Source organism: Agrilus planipennis, unplaced genomic scaffold, assembly GCF_000699045.2.
Source record: "Agrilus planipennis isolate EAB-ADULT unplaced genomic scaffold, Apla_2.0 scaffold207, whole genome shotgun sequence".
NCBI classification, from domain to species: domain Eukaryota; kingdom Metazoa; phylum Arthropoda; class Insecta; order Coleoptera; family Buprestidae; genus Agrilus; species Agrilus planipennis.
The window spans coordinates 73,711-88,924 of NW_020438969.1; the positions used below are offsets into that span (position 1 = coordinate 73,711).

Consider the following 15,214-nt stretch of genomic DNA (forward strand, 5'->3'; position numbering starts at 1 on the left):
ATCCAGCGTAGTCGAGGGTTCCAACCAGGTCGTATCAACTAAGTGGAGAGATGGACAGATATAGTAGGAATCTAACTAGTGAGCAAAAAAGCAAAGTGCAACATCTACTTTGTCAGAATGCCGACGTCTCTGAGACTGACAAGAATGGTAGGCGAAGGACCAATATCGTAAAACACAAGATCATTACTGGTAATGCGCAGCCTATTCGTCAAAGAGCTAGACGATTGCCCCTGGCCAAGAAGGAAGAAGCAGAGCGAATAATCTACGAAATGCAGGAGACCGACATAATTGAGCCATCCTCAAGTCTATGGACATCACCGGTAGTTTAGATAAATAAGGATGGGACAACCCATTTTTGTGTGGATTACCGGCAGCTCAACAACGTAACCAAGAAAGTCGTAAAAATCAATGTTTCGTTCAAGAGAAAGAAAAGCGGTTGCAATATAATGCAATGTTAGGAATATTTACGTGCATTTCTATCAGTAACTTAAAATATACTCACGCGGTGACGTCACTCCGCGAACCGGACGATTTTGGAACAGCTAGATATCATACCTTGCTTTATTGTACCATGACCGTTAACAATCTTTTTCGAATACTATTTTATAATGTTAATAATAATAATTATGTTTACACAAATACGCTCTTATAAGATGAAAGACGTATATTTTGATATACAACTATTTTTTGTAAGTACATATTTTTTAATAATAGATATTTTTTGAAAAATGGGGCAACCATCCGGCTTTTACCTCATGCTTAACGGTAACACACTTAACGGAATAAAACGAAGATCATGAAGTAGAAATAGTTAATTACAATTTCATCAGGATGGATTCTTCAGGTCGGGTCACAAGGGGAGTGTATACGTAACGTCACTGTAGTGTTTTCGGTTAGCTTTTCTATTGTACGGAACTAATATGGCGCGATGAAATAAAAAAGAAAACACTAACACAGAATTTGTTTTATGACTTTTAATAATCACAAGAAAAGATGGAGAAACTATTTACAATAACAGGAACAAAACAACCACAAAAAATAACAATAACGATTATAACAATGTATGCGTAAACTTACTAAATAGCACGAAGAAAAGAAGTAGAAAAACTCAGAAGAACTAATTAACTTATGTAATGAAATAAAAACTTAGTGGAAAGCTAGAGTCAGCAAAATGGATCGAAAGAGCTGACGCCTTTCCTCTACAGTTGTACAGAATAGACAGGAAAGTGTGTGTGTATCGTCGATCTGATAAAGTAGACGCAGAGGTATGAGTGAATCCCCTGACGAGGTCGACAGAAGCAGATTACAACATCGTCGTGATACATTCTGCAGCTGTGACAGAAAAATAGAGGTGTGTAATCAAGACATTCTTAACATAGTCCTGTTGCAACGTCACAGCTTTCACGAAGACGTCGACAGATGTTGCATCGCAACCGGGTGATGGATACCATTGTGTTGGTTGTTTGTCTGAATGGCGAAAGGACAATGAATACACGAGAAACAACCAAACCGCTCCACGTCGGGACGTCGCCTCCACACTTTTTTGCAGATCCCAGCTTGTTCTTACCCGGTGCCACAGTCGTGGTGGTTGTGACAACGGATAACGCCACAACCGTCGTAACGACTCCACCTATATCATACTGCAAACAAAAACGTAATTGTATTAAACATTACACAACTAATACAAAAAATTTCAGTAAATACATTCAGTTAACCTTCCGTCGGGCGCAAGTCACATTCGGACATTACAGGGCGCAACTAATCTCTCAGATTAAAAATAATATATGTCTTTCTGTCATGAAAAAAAGTGTTTTAAAATAAAATACAGTACTTTTATACAATGTTTTATATTAATAGAACAATAAGATGATAAAAAAATGCCATTCAAGATAGTAATGAGGCTCTTAATATAACTAAGTCATTTTTTAATAGAATAACTGGTAAATACTAAGGAGTCATTTATGAAGAGTTACATCAAATGGTTCTAGGTTTCTAATCACTATCGTAATTATCAACCACATAGAAAACAGGGTCTCAACATTTGCCACCAACCATATTTGCGTTCTCTAAACAAAAAATACATGCATACATTTTTTACATGCATATTTGGAGTATCTAATTTTTTTAGATTTCTGCATTTGAAGCTGCTCTTTGTTTGTCCTTCGTGACAAGTGTTAGGTGCGCTGGGTTTTTAAGATTAAGGTTTAAATTTGGATAGTTCCTGCTGTAGTTCAATAGGCGTTCCAAATGTTTTAGAAGCTCGCCTTTGAAGTTGTTGTAAACACAACTCGTGAGATAAAGTTTTCAAAGACGTCCTTTTAGTTTTATCAATATTATTATTATTTTTATAAAAATTATTATTATTAAGTAGAATATTAAAAGAAATCCCCAAAAATACAATTTTTACAATTTCACATGATCAGGCTCAACTCACCCTACAGATTACGAACATACGACCAGCAGTTAGTAAAACGGTAACAATATTGTTTTTTTGTTTATTTGTCGCGTGACGGTAATTAGAGAAGCTACTTGTTGAGCCCCTACACCGCCTCACACAAAAGTACGAATTTGACAAAAGAAAAACGCATCACTTCATCTCTCAGATTATATGCGCCCGACGAAAGGTTAATATAACATTACTTGCAGCACCCGTCCTACATTTCCCAAAACGGCACTTCCATACATTTTAGGCAAACATCCTTCCCAATTTCTTCTATTTACACCACTCAACTTTCAACAATAGAATGAGACAGCGCTCTCCGCTTACCAACTTCTCCCCTCTTATCCCGCATCCTCCTACAGAAGTTCTTCGCCTCCCAATCATCATCGGAATGCGGTTTGCAAAACGAGAAGATCCAAATAAGAGTAAAGTCAACCCTACCTATAGGAAACAAACAAAATTGGTCGAAACACCCACTAGAATCATAACAACCAAAAAGAAAAATAAAACCAATTTCTTTTGTTGCAGACGATTTATTAGAAACTGAAAATGAAAATCATCTTGGCCATAACGGAACTCCTCATAACAGTAGAAACTAAGGACGACTTCATTCTAACTATGTTACCTGTACAAAGAGGAGATATATAAATTAATAACACACTATCATAACTTCATTATCCATTTAAATTTTAGTAGCATCAGTAATATAATGTTTAAATATCACAATTCTTTAGTAGAGATTAGTAGTAAAATTAACACAACTAATAGATTAAGTCAGTTATTAAGAAAATCCCTAAGTCACTTTAACTTTGTTAACGAACTTTAAAATAGCTTTAGGACTTTTGTTGGTGCCAACGCAGAATTAAATGAAATAAACAATTTTTTATCAAGTCAACAACACCCCAATAAAATAGAAAAATATGACTCTTAACGAAGGCATAACATACCAGGTCGGTCACCACATTTTGGTGGCTTATGGGAAATCGCAATTAAATCCCTGGCGATGCCTCATTCACTTTCGAAGAGCTAAATGCACTATTGACTGAAGTTGAAGCCATTTTAAATTCACGTCCGTTAACCCCATTTCTAATGATCATAATGATCTATCCTTCCTTACTCCCGGTCATTTCCTGATTGGAGAGTCCATGACTTCTGTTCCGAAAATTAATTTTAAATTCATTCCGACAACACGTCTATCCCGACGGCAACGCATCTTCCAAGTAGAGCAACATTTCTGGAGTAGTTGATCAAGGGAATATTTGGGTCAACTTCATCAGAGATCTAAATGGAAAATATCAACAGGGCCGCGGTTGGAACGAGCACAGTTGGTACTTCTGAGAGAGGACAATCTCCCACCTTTGAGATGGAAGTAACGAACAAACTATCCATCCTCCCTATTGAAGGTTTCGAACCACGAAAAAAAAACACAATGATAAGTGTTCCGTGGTATCGAACCGTTTGGGGAGTGTTGGGATTTCTGTGAGTCATCTAAATTTGAAAACCCAATACATGCGCACGTGCGTGCACAATAGATCCACAAACAATTTGCGAACAATAGATAGAAATAAAGTTTCGTGTCGATATTACTTGGCCCAAGTTATCTACATTGATTCGAAAATACGTGACTAACATAATAACCTCTAACCGAAGGTCAAGGGCAGTCCAACACAAACCACCCTGTTTGGGTTTTTTTCCATCCCGCTTAATTTAAGGAATTTGGCGGTGGTGGTAAACAAAGGAAATATATTCACATTATTAAAACATCACGTTAGGAGGCGCTATACGTGGAAGATGCCAGGTGATTTAAGGAGATACCAGTTAGATTATATACTTGTTAGGCAAATATGCAAAAAACAAGTGAAGGGCTGTAGGAGTTATCCGGGAGCAGATATAGGTAGCGATCATAACTTAGTAGTTGTGAAGACCAATCTTAAATTCAAAATTCTGAAAAAGAGGGAAGGTAGGAGACGTCTCGACTGATAGCCTAGGTAAAAGGACAGACGAAATACTAAAGGCGGCGGGAGAAACGAATAACGGGGACATAGAGACAGAATGGAACTGCATTAAAACGTGCCTAAAGTCAGCAGCTACAGATATACTAGGTCTTAAACAAAACGAAAGTAGGAAATCCGGGATAACAAATGAGATTGTAGGATTAATAGACGAAAGGCGAAAAACAAAAACAGGACAGACGAAGAAGGGCAAAAAAGACATAAAGCTATAAAGTGAGAAATAATTAGGATGTGTAGGGCAGGTAAGGAACAGTGGATTGCTAGGATGTGTAAAGAAGTAGAAGAAAAGTTTGAAGTAGGTAAAACCGATGAGACGTATAATATAATTAATAGGAATTTTAGAGATGTACAATTAGCTTAACTTCCGATACGTCAAAAACCTTAACTAGAATTGTACAGAGGAGGATGGAAAAAAGGGCGGAAGAACTATTAGGGGAAGATCAATTTGGGTTTAGAAGAAATAGAAGAACGCGCGAGGCCATTCTAGCTTTACGGGCAACAATACAAAAAACGATAGAAAAGGAAAGAGTGCGTACATAGGATTTGTCGATTTAGAGAAAGCTTTTGACAATGTTAAATGGGTCAAGATGTTAAATATACTTAAAAATGTAGGGATGAGTTACAAAGATAGAAGAATGATACTTAGTTTGTATAAAGAGCAACAGGTAGTTATAGAGCTGGGGCTGCAACGTAGAGAAGTAAATATTAGGAAGAGAGTCAGACAGGGATGCACACTGTCCCCGCTACTTTTTAATCTAAACATCGAAGACGCCATCAACATTATTAAAGACAGTACAACTGTGTGCAAGGGCAAAAGATTAGTATGCTTAGATTTGCAGATGATATAGCAGTATTAGCATCTAGCAAGGAGGACCTAGAGATAGCTTTAAATAAAATGGAAGCGGTATTGACAGATCAATACTGTATGAAAATAAATAAAAGTAAAACTAAAATACTGGTATGCAAGGGAAGAAAAAGTAGGGAAAGAGCGAATATAAAGATAGAAGGCGAAAAATTAGAAGAAGTGGCTGATTTTAGATACCTAGGAAGTCAGATAAGTCAGGATGGAAGGAGTAGTAGGGATATAAAGCAGAGGATAGCGCAGGGTCGTGTCGCCTTCAATAAAAAGAAGTTACTTCTATGCTCGCGAACGGTTAATTTAGAAATTCGAAAAAGGTTGTTAAAAGTGTATGTTTGGAGCAAGGCGTTGTACGGGTGCGAAACATGGACAGTAAGCGCGACGGAAAAGAAAAGGTCAGTAGCGTTCGAAATGTGGTGTTATAGGCGGATGATGAGGATAACGTGGGTAGAAAAGGTTAAAAAAAGAAGAGGTATTAGAAAGAATAGGAGAACAGAGGACTCTATGGAACTCAATCAAAAATAGGCGAGATAGGTTGGTAGGACACCTTCTCAGGCATGAAGGTCTAGTCAGAGACATACTAGAGGCAGAAACAGGAGTTAAGAGGGGTAGAGGTAGACCTAGATTAGATTACTGTTCGCAAACAGTTAAGGATGTGGGCTGTTCTAGTTTTAGGGAAATGCGAAGTTTAGCTCAGGATAGGAAAGAGTGGAGGTACATGTCCAACCAGTCTTAGGACTAATGAGCTTATGATGATGATGATGTTTTCACGACAACAATATTCATGGCGGTAGTCTCCCCGTTCTCAAATGTAATCAATGAGCGTTTGAATCAAACAAGGGTCAATAAAAGCAGGTGCAAAATCTATTAAAGTGAAAGGAAAAGGTCCTGGACAACCATAGTACAAGAGTGCGTGCAAAAATATAACTTGACAAAACACGGTGTCACTCGATTCGCACCAGCTTACCTTATGGATGGTACAAACATCTCAATTTTACCAGAACTGAAGGAAGAAGAAGAACGATTTATTGCGGGAAAATTCAAATAAGATGTGTAAACAATTTGATAAACATCATAGACAAGCGAGAACTTATTCACCGGATGAACTAAGGTACCCGTAAGTTATTTTGAAAATATCATATTTACAAACCTGCATTGACTGTCCGTTTATTAATTAATGTATACCTGTCCTTAGGTTATCGTATTAAAGGACTTGCACTTGTAAAATGTTTATTATTATTTTTTTCTGTAACCACGTGGTTGGCGGATATTAAGGCCTATTAAATTTTACTATACGCCTTATTATACTCCTATTTTTTTAAACTGCTATATAAGTAGGAACGTGTTTTTAAAATGTTTGTTGGTGGGTAGTATGTATGTACTTATACATTTTCAATTTATTTATCATTGTTTCAGTGCTTACGGTCACGATGCCTCCCAAACGGGCATTGTGGTCAGAAGACGATCTGATCGGAGCTGTTAGAGCAATACAAAGAGGAACTTTGAGTATGTATAAGGCTGCAGAGAGATATAAGGTTCCTAGAAGATCAATCAGAAATCATCTGCAGTCTGGCAGTTTAAAGAAAAGTTTGGGACGTAAACCTATATTAAATGATGAAGAGGAAGCTCAACTCGTGCAAAGGATAATCCGGTATTCTGAAATGGGCTTACCTGTGACACCAAAAATATTGCGTCAATTGGTGTATAAATATTGTGAGCAAAATAATATAAAACACAAATTTAATGATGAGGGCAAACGCACAGGCAAAGACTGGTTCAAAGCGTTCATGAAAAGACACCATGAAATATCCGTAAGAAAAGCGCAATTCATGAACCCAGCTAGAGCCCAAAAGCTAAATAAATTTATTGTTGATAACCATTTTCAAAACTGAGAAATATCTACGATAAATTTGACTTATATGATCATCTCGAGAAAATTTATAATATGGATGAGAAAGGATGCCGACTCACTATCCACCACCAGCTAAGTGTTTTGGCCAAAAAAGGGGCTAAAAGGGTTCATTTGCAGTCTTCGGAACATGCTGAAAGCGTTGCCATCGCAGGATGTGTTAACGCTCTTGGCACAGCCATCCCACCTATGGTCATTTTAAAGGAAAACGTTTGAAACCAGAATTGTACGATAATTTGCCTCAAGGATCTTTAGTACAAAAATCAGCAAAGGGGTATATGACCAATGAACTTTTCAAAATATTTTTAAAACACTTGTCTAGATACAAAAGCCAGGGACATGCCTTTTGATATTTGACGGAGCAGCATATCATTTAGATCTTTCCATAGTCGATATATCCGATTCACTTGGCATTAATTTGTACTGCCTACCTTCAAATACAACCCATGAATTACAGCCCCTCGACAAAGCCGTATATCGACCATTCGAGCACCACTGGGATGCTGAATTGTTATCATTTTTGGACCAAAACAGACACAAAAAACTCACTAAAGCACGCTTTAATATCATTCCTTCAAGCGTTTGGTCTGAATGTATGACACACAGCAATATAACGAGTGGCTTTAAAGCGACTAGCTTGTATCCCTTCAACCTACAGGCCATACCAGAAACAGCTTTTGTCCCTTCCATTTTAATGGAAGCTCCTGCACCAAATGGTGCACAAGAAAACGCACCAGCTCTCGAACATCGTCATGCACAAGCTTCAGAATCCGGAGATACAACAGCGTCTATTTTATCGGAAACCTCAACGCCTGATCGTGATCAAGAAAATATACCACCTATTAATAGTGATCAACAGAAGAGTTCAGAATCTGCTACTAGTTCACCATCAATTTTGACACTGATTCCAATACCCGATGTCTCGGTTGGAAATATTTCACCTGTTGATTGTCTTCGACTAGGATGGACGATGCAATGAGGCAATGCTCGCGATGCTCCAAGTGGTACCACGAAGAGTGTGTCGGTTTGACGTTCGAAATTGTAAACGAAGCGCACAAGGGGAAAAGACGTATGATTTATTAAAACAAAATTATTATTTTCCAAAAATGAGGGAATTTATCAGTAACTACATTAATAGATGCATAAATTGCATGTACTATAAAANACCTATTAATAGTGATCAACAGAAGAGTTCAGAATCTGCTACTAGTTCACCATCAATTTTGACACTGATTCCAATACCCGATGTCTCGGTTGGAAATATTTCACCTGTTGATTGTCTTCGACCAGCGACTCCAGAACAAACTAAGCAATCACCAGCTATAGCATCAACATCCACAGGTCAGGTCTCAAGAGAATCAATCGTGCAATGCAGCTATTATCGCACAGTTTATGGAACAAGCTCTAGTTCAGAGGAATCTGATGATTTACCACTCAGTCAGTTGAAAAGAAATGATTTTTATGATCTTCTGCCTACGCCTGTTAAAGTTCAAACATGCACACCGACTGTTAGACGAAAAGCCATTAATTATCGAGGTACTCTTGTCAAAAAAGATCTATTTGATAAATATAGGGTGTCCCAGTTATAATAATTCATATTTATACCACAGATTCCTACGGACATTTGGAACATAAAATGTTATAACACTTTTGACTTTTGAAACAAAATAAAAAATTATAAAATTAATTCCAGCTGATCGTAGAAAAATTCACCTTCAGTAGGTCGGAATCAGCTGGTTTTTGGGGTGATGTTATTGTTTACGTTTGGTATTAAGTTACAGATCAGCTGAAGAAAATGCACGCGCGTTAAGGTCCATTAGATGACTGAAACATGTTAGAAAAACTATGTACCTATAACAATAGAAAAACCCATGATCGTAAACTGAAGTGGACCTAATGTAGTCCATGACGTCGAGTATTATGTTATTTTAAATAGAAAAGAAATTTTAATGACTACGGAATCGTTACAAGCGGGTGCAAAAACAACCCTCACCACCCAGCGTTTGGTAAAAGTTTGTAACATAACGTAATGGCGTACGAAAACAAATGTATGTGTTAGGGTTGTAAAAGTTGAGACAAGATGCAGAGCTACTTTGACCATTCACATGAGTTAAACGTTAGTTTTGCTTGGCAGGGCTCATTAACCCCACGTGGGGTAATACAAGGGTGTGTCCAGAAGGATCAATTTTGGTTGTTTTGTTTTCATTAAATGTAAAAAGCTAAATATTGATATAACCTCGTATAATTACACTGTTGGAAGTGACTGGAATAAATACACATAATGTCGTAGTTTCTAACAGGTTGGTCAGTTTGAACTGAAGGAAGAAGAAGAACGATTTATTGCGGGAAAATTCAAATAAGATGTGTAAACAATTTGATAAACATCATAGACAAGCGAGAACTTATTCACCGGATGAACTAAGGTACCCGNGTTTATTTAGTGGTCATTTCATAAAAGACTATTACAATTAGGACTAGGACAATTAGTAATGTGATAGTGTATTCTAGTAGGGTTCTTATTCAACCGTCAGTTGGTGCTGCCATGCCTGCAAAGAAGATAGAATGGACGATGCAAGGAGGCAATGCTCGAGATGCTCCAAGTGGTACCACGAAGAGTGTGTCGGTTTGACTGCAGAAGATACTGACTTTCAGTGTCCTGATGGATGCGAATAAAGACAATTTATTTAATTTTCTAAGACCACTATGCTTCTTATTATTTTATGTTAATGATTATTGATCTTAAGAATACCAATTTACGTAGTATAAGTTGATTTTTGGATAGTTAAAAGTATAGGCATTTTTACCCTACCCTAGTATAATGAGACCTACAGACTGCGTTTTTAAAAAAGTTATATATTGTTTTGGTTTTAAGCTAGAGAAGCTATTTTTTGTTTAAACTCTGTAGTAATTTAAGTACATGACTGATTATTAATAAAACTTGTTGATTATGTTGGATATTTTTCATTTTATTACAAATTTCCCTTAGCTAGGNGTACCTATGTATTATATACATTCGAAAGGTAATACTTGCTATTTAGAAAGCCGTCCTTTTATACATTCATTCAATAAAAAACCTTTATTACAACAAAAATAGAAATCCAGATTATAAAGGGTCAAGTTAACTATTAACTGACTGTATCCTGCACATTTTTAAAATAAATTCTAGATATTGAAAAAACTATTTATTCAGTCTGATAATTATTCAAGTTAAAAAATATTTCATAATTTTTAGGACACTCCAGCTAATACTTTTTTTTATATGAAATAGGAAATTCATGCAGCCTTAGGATGACTGACCACTGGCACATTCATCCTGTATGAAGAAATTACGGTTAAAAGTTGCTCAACATTTTCTAGGTGAAATTGAAAGTTATTTTTCAGCCAATATTCAAATGCAATTGAGATATATTCCAGAAGACACACACACAATAAAATTCCTTTTGCCACATCCCTATGTGCAATTTCCCTTTATGTATATTTATACTTCCATAATAAAGGTCACAAAAGGTGCCAAAATATTGCTCTGCTGGGAAACTATGAGACAAAAAAATAGTCTTAACAATCTGCCAGAAAGTAGAACAGCTGAGCTGAAAAGACTGAGGTACCAAATATCTATTCACTAGATTACTTCAGGTTAGTGGGAACATATAGACAAAATGATTAAATGCACCAAAACTTATGCAATCAGGAATCATTAGCATACAATATGTGGCAATTGCAGATTAGTTTGCAACTGTCAAAATGCACCACTTATATTTTTAATATAAAAGGATATCAAGGTCACGCATTTAAAATAGAACTTAATATGTAGTGCATACACTACTAGTATGAACGTCTACACTGAAGAACTTCAATTAAAATGATGATATACATTTAGTACACACTTTGTTTGCCATTTCTAATTAAAAAACAATNAATATAGCGATGAGAGAATTAGAAAACGACTTTACTAAGATGTTGTACGTAATCAAGACAAAAACGCGTCTGGCTATCTATTATCGGAAAAGCTTTCCACACCGTGTCCAGACCACTCGATGAACTCAATGCTGCTTTCTACGAAAACGCCACTGAATCAATTCAAAAGTCTTATTAAATCTTTGAAATTAATTAAAGAACAAGCGCATATAAACATGTCCACCCTAAACACGCTTAATAACACCATCATCAATCAATCAATAACAACGAACAAATTATCAAGAAAAATTTCGACAACTTAGAAAAATGTGCTGTACTTGCAACTTTTAATTTTTTAAACGTCTCTAGTAGAATTTGTCAGAAATCGTCCAGAGATATTTGAATCGATTTTGTGCATTTTATATAGGTACCTATGTATTATATACATTCGAAAGGTAATACTTGCTATTTAGAAAGCCGTCCTTTTATACATTCATTCAATAAAAAACCTTTATTACAACAAAAATAGAAATCCAGATTATAAAGGGTCAAGTTAACTATTAACTGACTGTATCCTGCACATTTTTAAAATAAATTCTAGATATTGAAAAAACTATTTATTCAGTCTGATAATTATTCAAGTTAAAAAATATTTCATAATTTTTAGGACACTCCAGCTAATACTTTTTTTTATATGAAATAGGAAATTCATGCAGCCTTAGGATGACTGACCACTGGCACATTCATCCTGTATGAAGAAATTACGGTTAAAAGTTGCTCAACATTTTCTAGGTGAAATTGAAAGTTATTTTTCAGCCAATATTCAAATGCAATTGAGATATATTCCAGAAGACACACACACAATAAAATTCCTTTTGCCACATCCCTATGTGCAATTTCCCTTTATGTATATTTATACTTCCATAATAAAGTCACAAAAGGTGCCAAAATATTGCTCAGCTGGGAAACTATGAGACAAAAAAATAGTCTTAACAATCTGCCAGAAAGTAGAACAGCTGAGCTGGAAAGACTGAGGTACCAAATATCTATTCACTAGATTACTTCAGGTTAGTGGGAACATATAGACAAAATGATTAAATGCACCAAAACTTATGGAATCAGGAATCATTAGCATACAATATGTGGCAATTGCAGATTAGTTTGCAACTGTCAAAATGCACCACTTATATTTTTAATACAAAAGGATATCAAGGTCACGCATTTAACATAGAACTTAATATGTAGTGCATACACTACTAGTATGAACGTCTACACTGAAGAACATCAATTAAAATGATGATACACATTTAGTACACACTTTGTTTGCCATTTCTAACTTAAAAACAATCTGAAAAGATATATATTCATAAGTATGCATTGTTTCAGCTATATCAAACCTATTCCAATATATTACCCGCCAATTGAGGTAATAAATTCATGCAATGTTTAAATTACAGTACGAACAGTTCAGGTAATTTTTGGTTTCATACACCAACCACGTTTGACACTAATCAAAACCAATTATTGAAAATTCCCATCACTACATATTGTTAAAGCTGCTTTTAACAGTTCTTCCGCAGGTAAATACTCTTATATGGGATAAACTATTATGAACTCTTACTTGAGGAGCCATTAGATGAACATATTGAATCTTGCTTTTTAAGTTGACGTTTTTTACCCATACTGGGTAGCTGCCCATATTTTTAGTTTTAGAAAGCAATATATTTCAACAATACAATTACAAATCACTAAATTTTTAAGGACAGTTCGTTTTTTTTCACTACAAGACAAAATTTCTTTGACATTTGTCATTTGTATATCTATTATCTATGATCATGACTAATAGTTATTATCGACCTTAGCATACATTACTGATGTACAAAGATTCTTTTTCATGTGCCGAGTAGTTTCTCATACATTATATCCAAGTATCAGATACTTTGTTTCGTTCTTAGTAATCATCAAATATATAGGATCATCAGTATCTTGTATGACCACTTCGCAATCCTAAATTTAAGTATAGCATTATAAGTATTACTATTATGGTTAATTAAATCAGCATTTAAGGCTTTATTTTTTATTAAATAAATAGAATGTTGATTTAGAAATATTTTAAAATCATACGCAAATGTAAAATTATTTGCATGAGTAGTAAACTATAAAAAAGTATAGTAGATCTGAAATGATTTATTAATTATATCGGATTGTTGTATTGCAGATGTATCTGAAATAGTTATTTCTTGTTATAATTTTTCTAACTAAACTGATACTAATACTTTGACACTACCTACATAAATGAATGGTTTAATTAAATTGGGTTAAAAAAGTAAAACTTTTTTACAAAAGATACAATGTGTTTTCTTTTATAAAAAGGGAAAATTGCATTGTTTCTTATCCATTTTTCACTTTAACTTGCACATTACGAAAAACAATAAGTGACTAACACATTTAAAGTGCGTGCCTTTTTTATTTAGTATTGACTAAACCTGCCGGAGGGCGCGCAAATCAGCGCATTTCTAGTTGACCATCTATTACCCTTTGTATATCTATTATCTTTGTTTATAGACGTAATATCTTTCATACAGTTGCATTCGGTTCTCGAGTACTTATAACTATGTATTCGAGCACAGCGAATACTTTCAGGAATCGAGTACATTTCGATTCTTGGACTCGAGTACACCTATCACTAGTTATCTATGGTTTGTGGTTTAGAAAGTTTAGATTTTCTTTCTTCATGTTTTGTCGCATGTTTATCTATGATGCATTTTGTCGTTTTTGATGACACAAGATGATTCCTTGTAGAAAATTCCATAGTTTTTGTGTGCCACTTTTTAATAAAATACAGTTTTTGCATAACACGCAAAGGAATTTCGTGTTAAATCAAAATTGTATTACTTTTGAAACTAAACTGGTTGAGCGCAGTGTAGGGGAGAAAGCACATTACTGTGTTTCCACAGTAGAGTCACCTGAGTTTACAGTCTTTGAAAAAGCTTGTGAAGAAACATTGGATAGTCTGTCGGAATACTTGGAAGAATTAGTAGAATTAAATTCCCATTTAAATAATGCTGATGTATCTTATAGTGTAAGTACTAATAGTAAACCGCTTTTACCTATAAATAATTGTTGTGTTACAATTGTAGGATGGTGTGTTAACATTAAATCTTGGACCGCAACTAGGAACTTATGTAATTAATCGACAAATCCCTAATCGACAAATTTGGTTAAGTTCTCCTCAATCAGGACCCAAACGCTATGACTTTGTAAACGAAGGAAATGGTTACTGGCTGTATAAACATGATGGGAAAACACTGCACCAGCTTTTGCAAGAAGAATTGAAACAAATAGCTAAAACTGACGTAAATTTATCAACATGTGCCTATAGTAAAGTTTAGAAAAATTGGAGATACTTATATGACTTAAATGGTAATGCAGGCTGATTATTCTTTATTAAAATGGAAGTGATAAAAAATGGAAATGTGATGCGCAAAGTGCAAATGATAATTGAAAGGTATATACTTATCCTATTTTCTCTTGATTTCTTCCATAAAAATGGTAAAATTTTCGTTGGTAGTAAGAGTATCTTAGAATAGCAAATAATAACAATTATGTTTATTGATTACTTCTGCATAAACAATGAGAATAAGCATTGACTTGAAAGGAGATATCAATGAATTATTTTGTATTATTATAATCCAGGATAGCTTCAGGTTGTTCAATTTAATCACTTTTCTGTATTTTTTTCTGTGCTTACTTGCTAATGGTACTCAACACAAGGACATACTTTTTGTCTTGTCATTTTAGTACTATTATTCCTGTATTGTTTTCTTGTTTCACTACATCTTTACACTTCAATTTCTTTTGCACTATGTACTTTGGATTATACTTGCGAGTGGTGCAGAGGTACTGATCAAATGTTTTTTTTTTCAAAAATTTAGTGGCTAACAAATCACTCCTGTCAAAAGCATTGATGTGTAATTACCTATCAGCGCCTTCATTTTGAATATGCAATTTTTTCTCCAAACAATTAGCTCTCCAACGTTTTTTCTTTGACTGAGCAAAATTATTTATAAAACTACTACCATTACTGTCTGATCCACTTG

At 35.0% G+C, this 15,214-nt stretch overlaps 1 protein-coding gene across 5 annotated transcripts; it reads right to left on the reverse strand.

Moving 5' to 3' along the window:
- Positions 1-954: 954 nt before the first annotated feature.
- On the reverse strand, positions 955-12,925 carry LOC108738721. 5 transcript variants are annotated; one of them, XR_001938027.2, is made up of 3 exons: positions 3,388-4,411; positions 2,768-3,065; positions 955-1,640 (listed from the first exon to the last, which is right to left on the reverse strand). XR_001938027.2 is itself a non-coding variant. In XM_018472275.2 (3 exons), exons 1-3 carry the CDS (start codon positions 12,794-12,796, stop codon positions 1,636-1,638), a joined length of 180 nt encoding a protein of 59 aa, XP_018327777.1. In that variant the 5' UTR covers positions 12,797-12,925; the 3' UTR covers positions 955-1,635. The 5 variants fall into 5 exon arrangements, 4 of the variants coding, with proteins under 4 accessions (XP_018327777.1, XP_018327772.1, XP_018327773.1 ...); XM_018472275.2 differs by lacking the exon at positions 3,388-4,411 and adding an exon at positions 12,736-12,925 and having other exon boundaries at positions 2,768-2,881; XM_018472270.2 differs by lacking the exons at positions 2,768-3,065; positions 3,388-4,411 and adding an exon at positions 12,736-12,925.
- Positions 12,926-15,214: the final 2,289 nt, after the last annotated feature.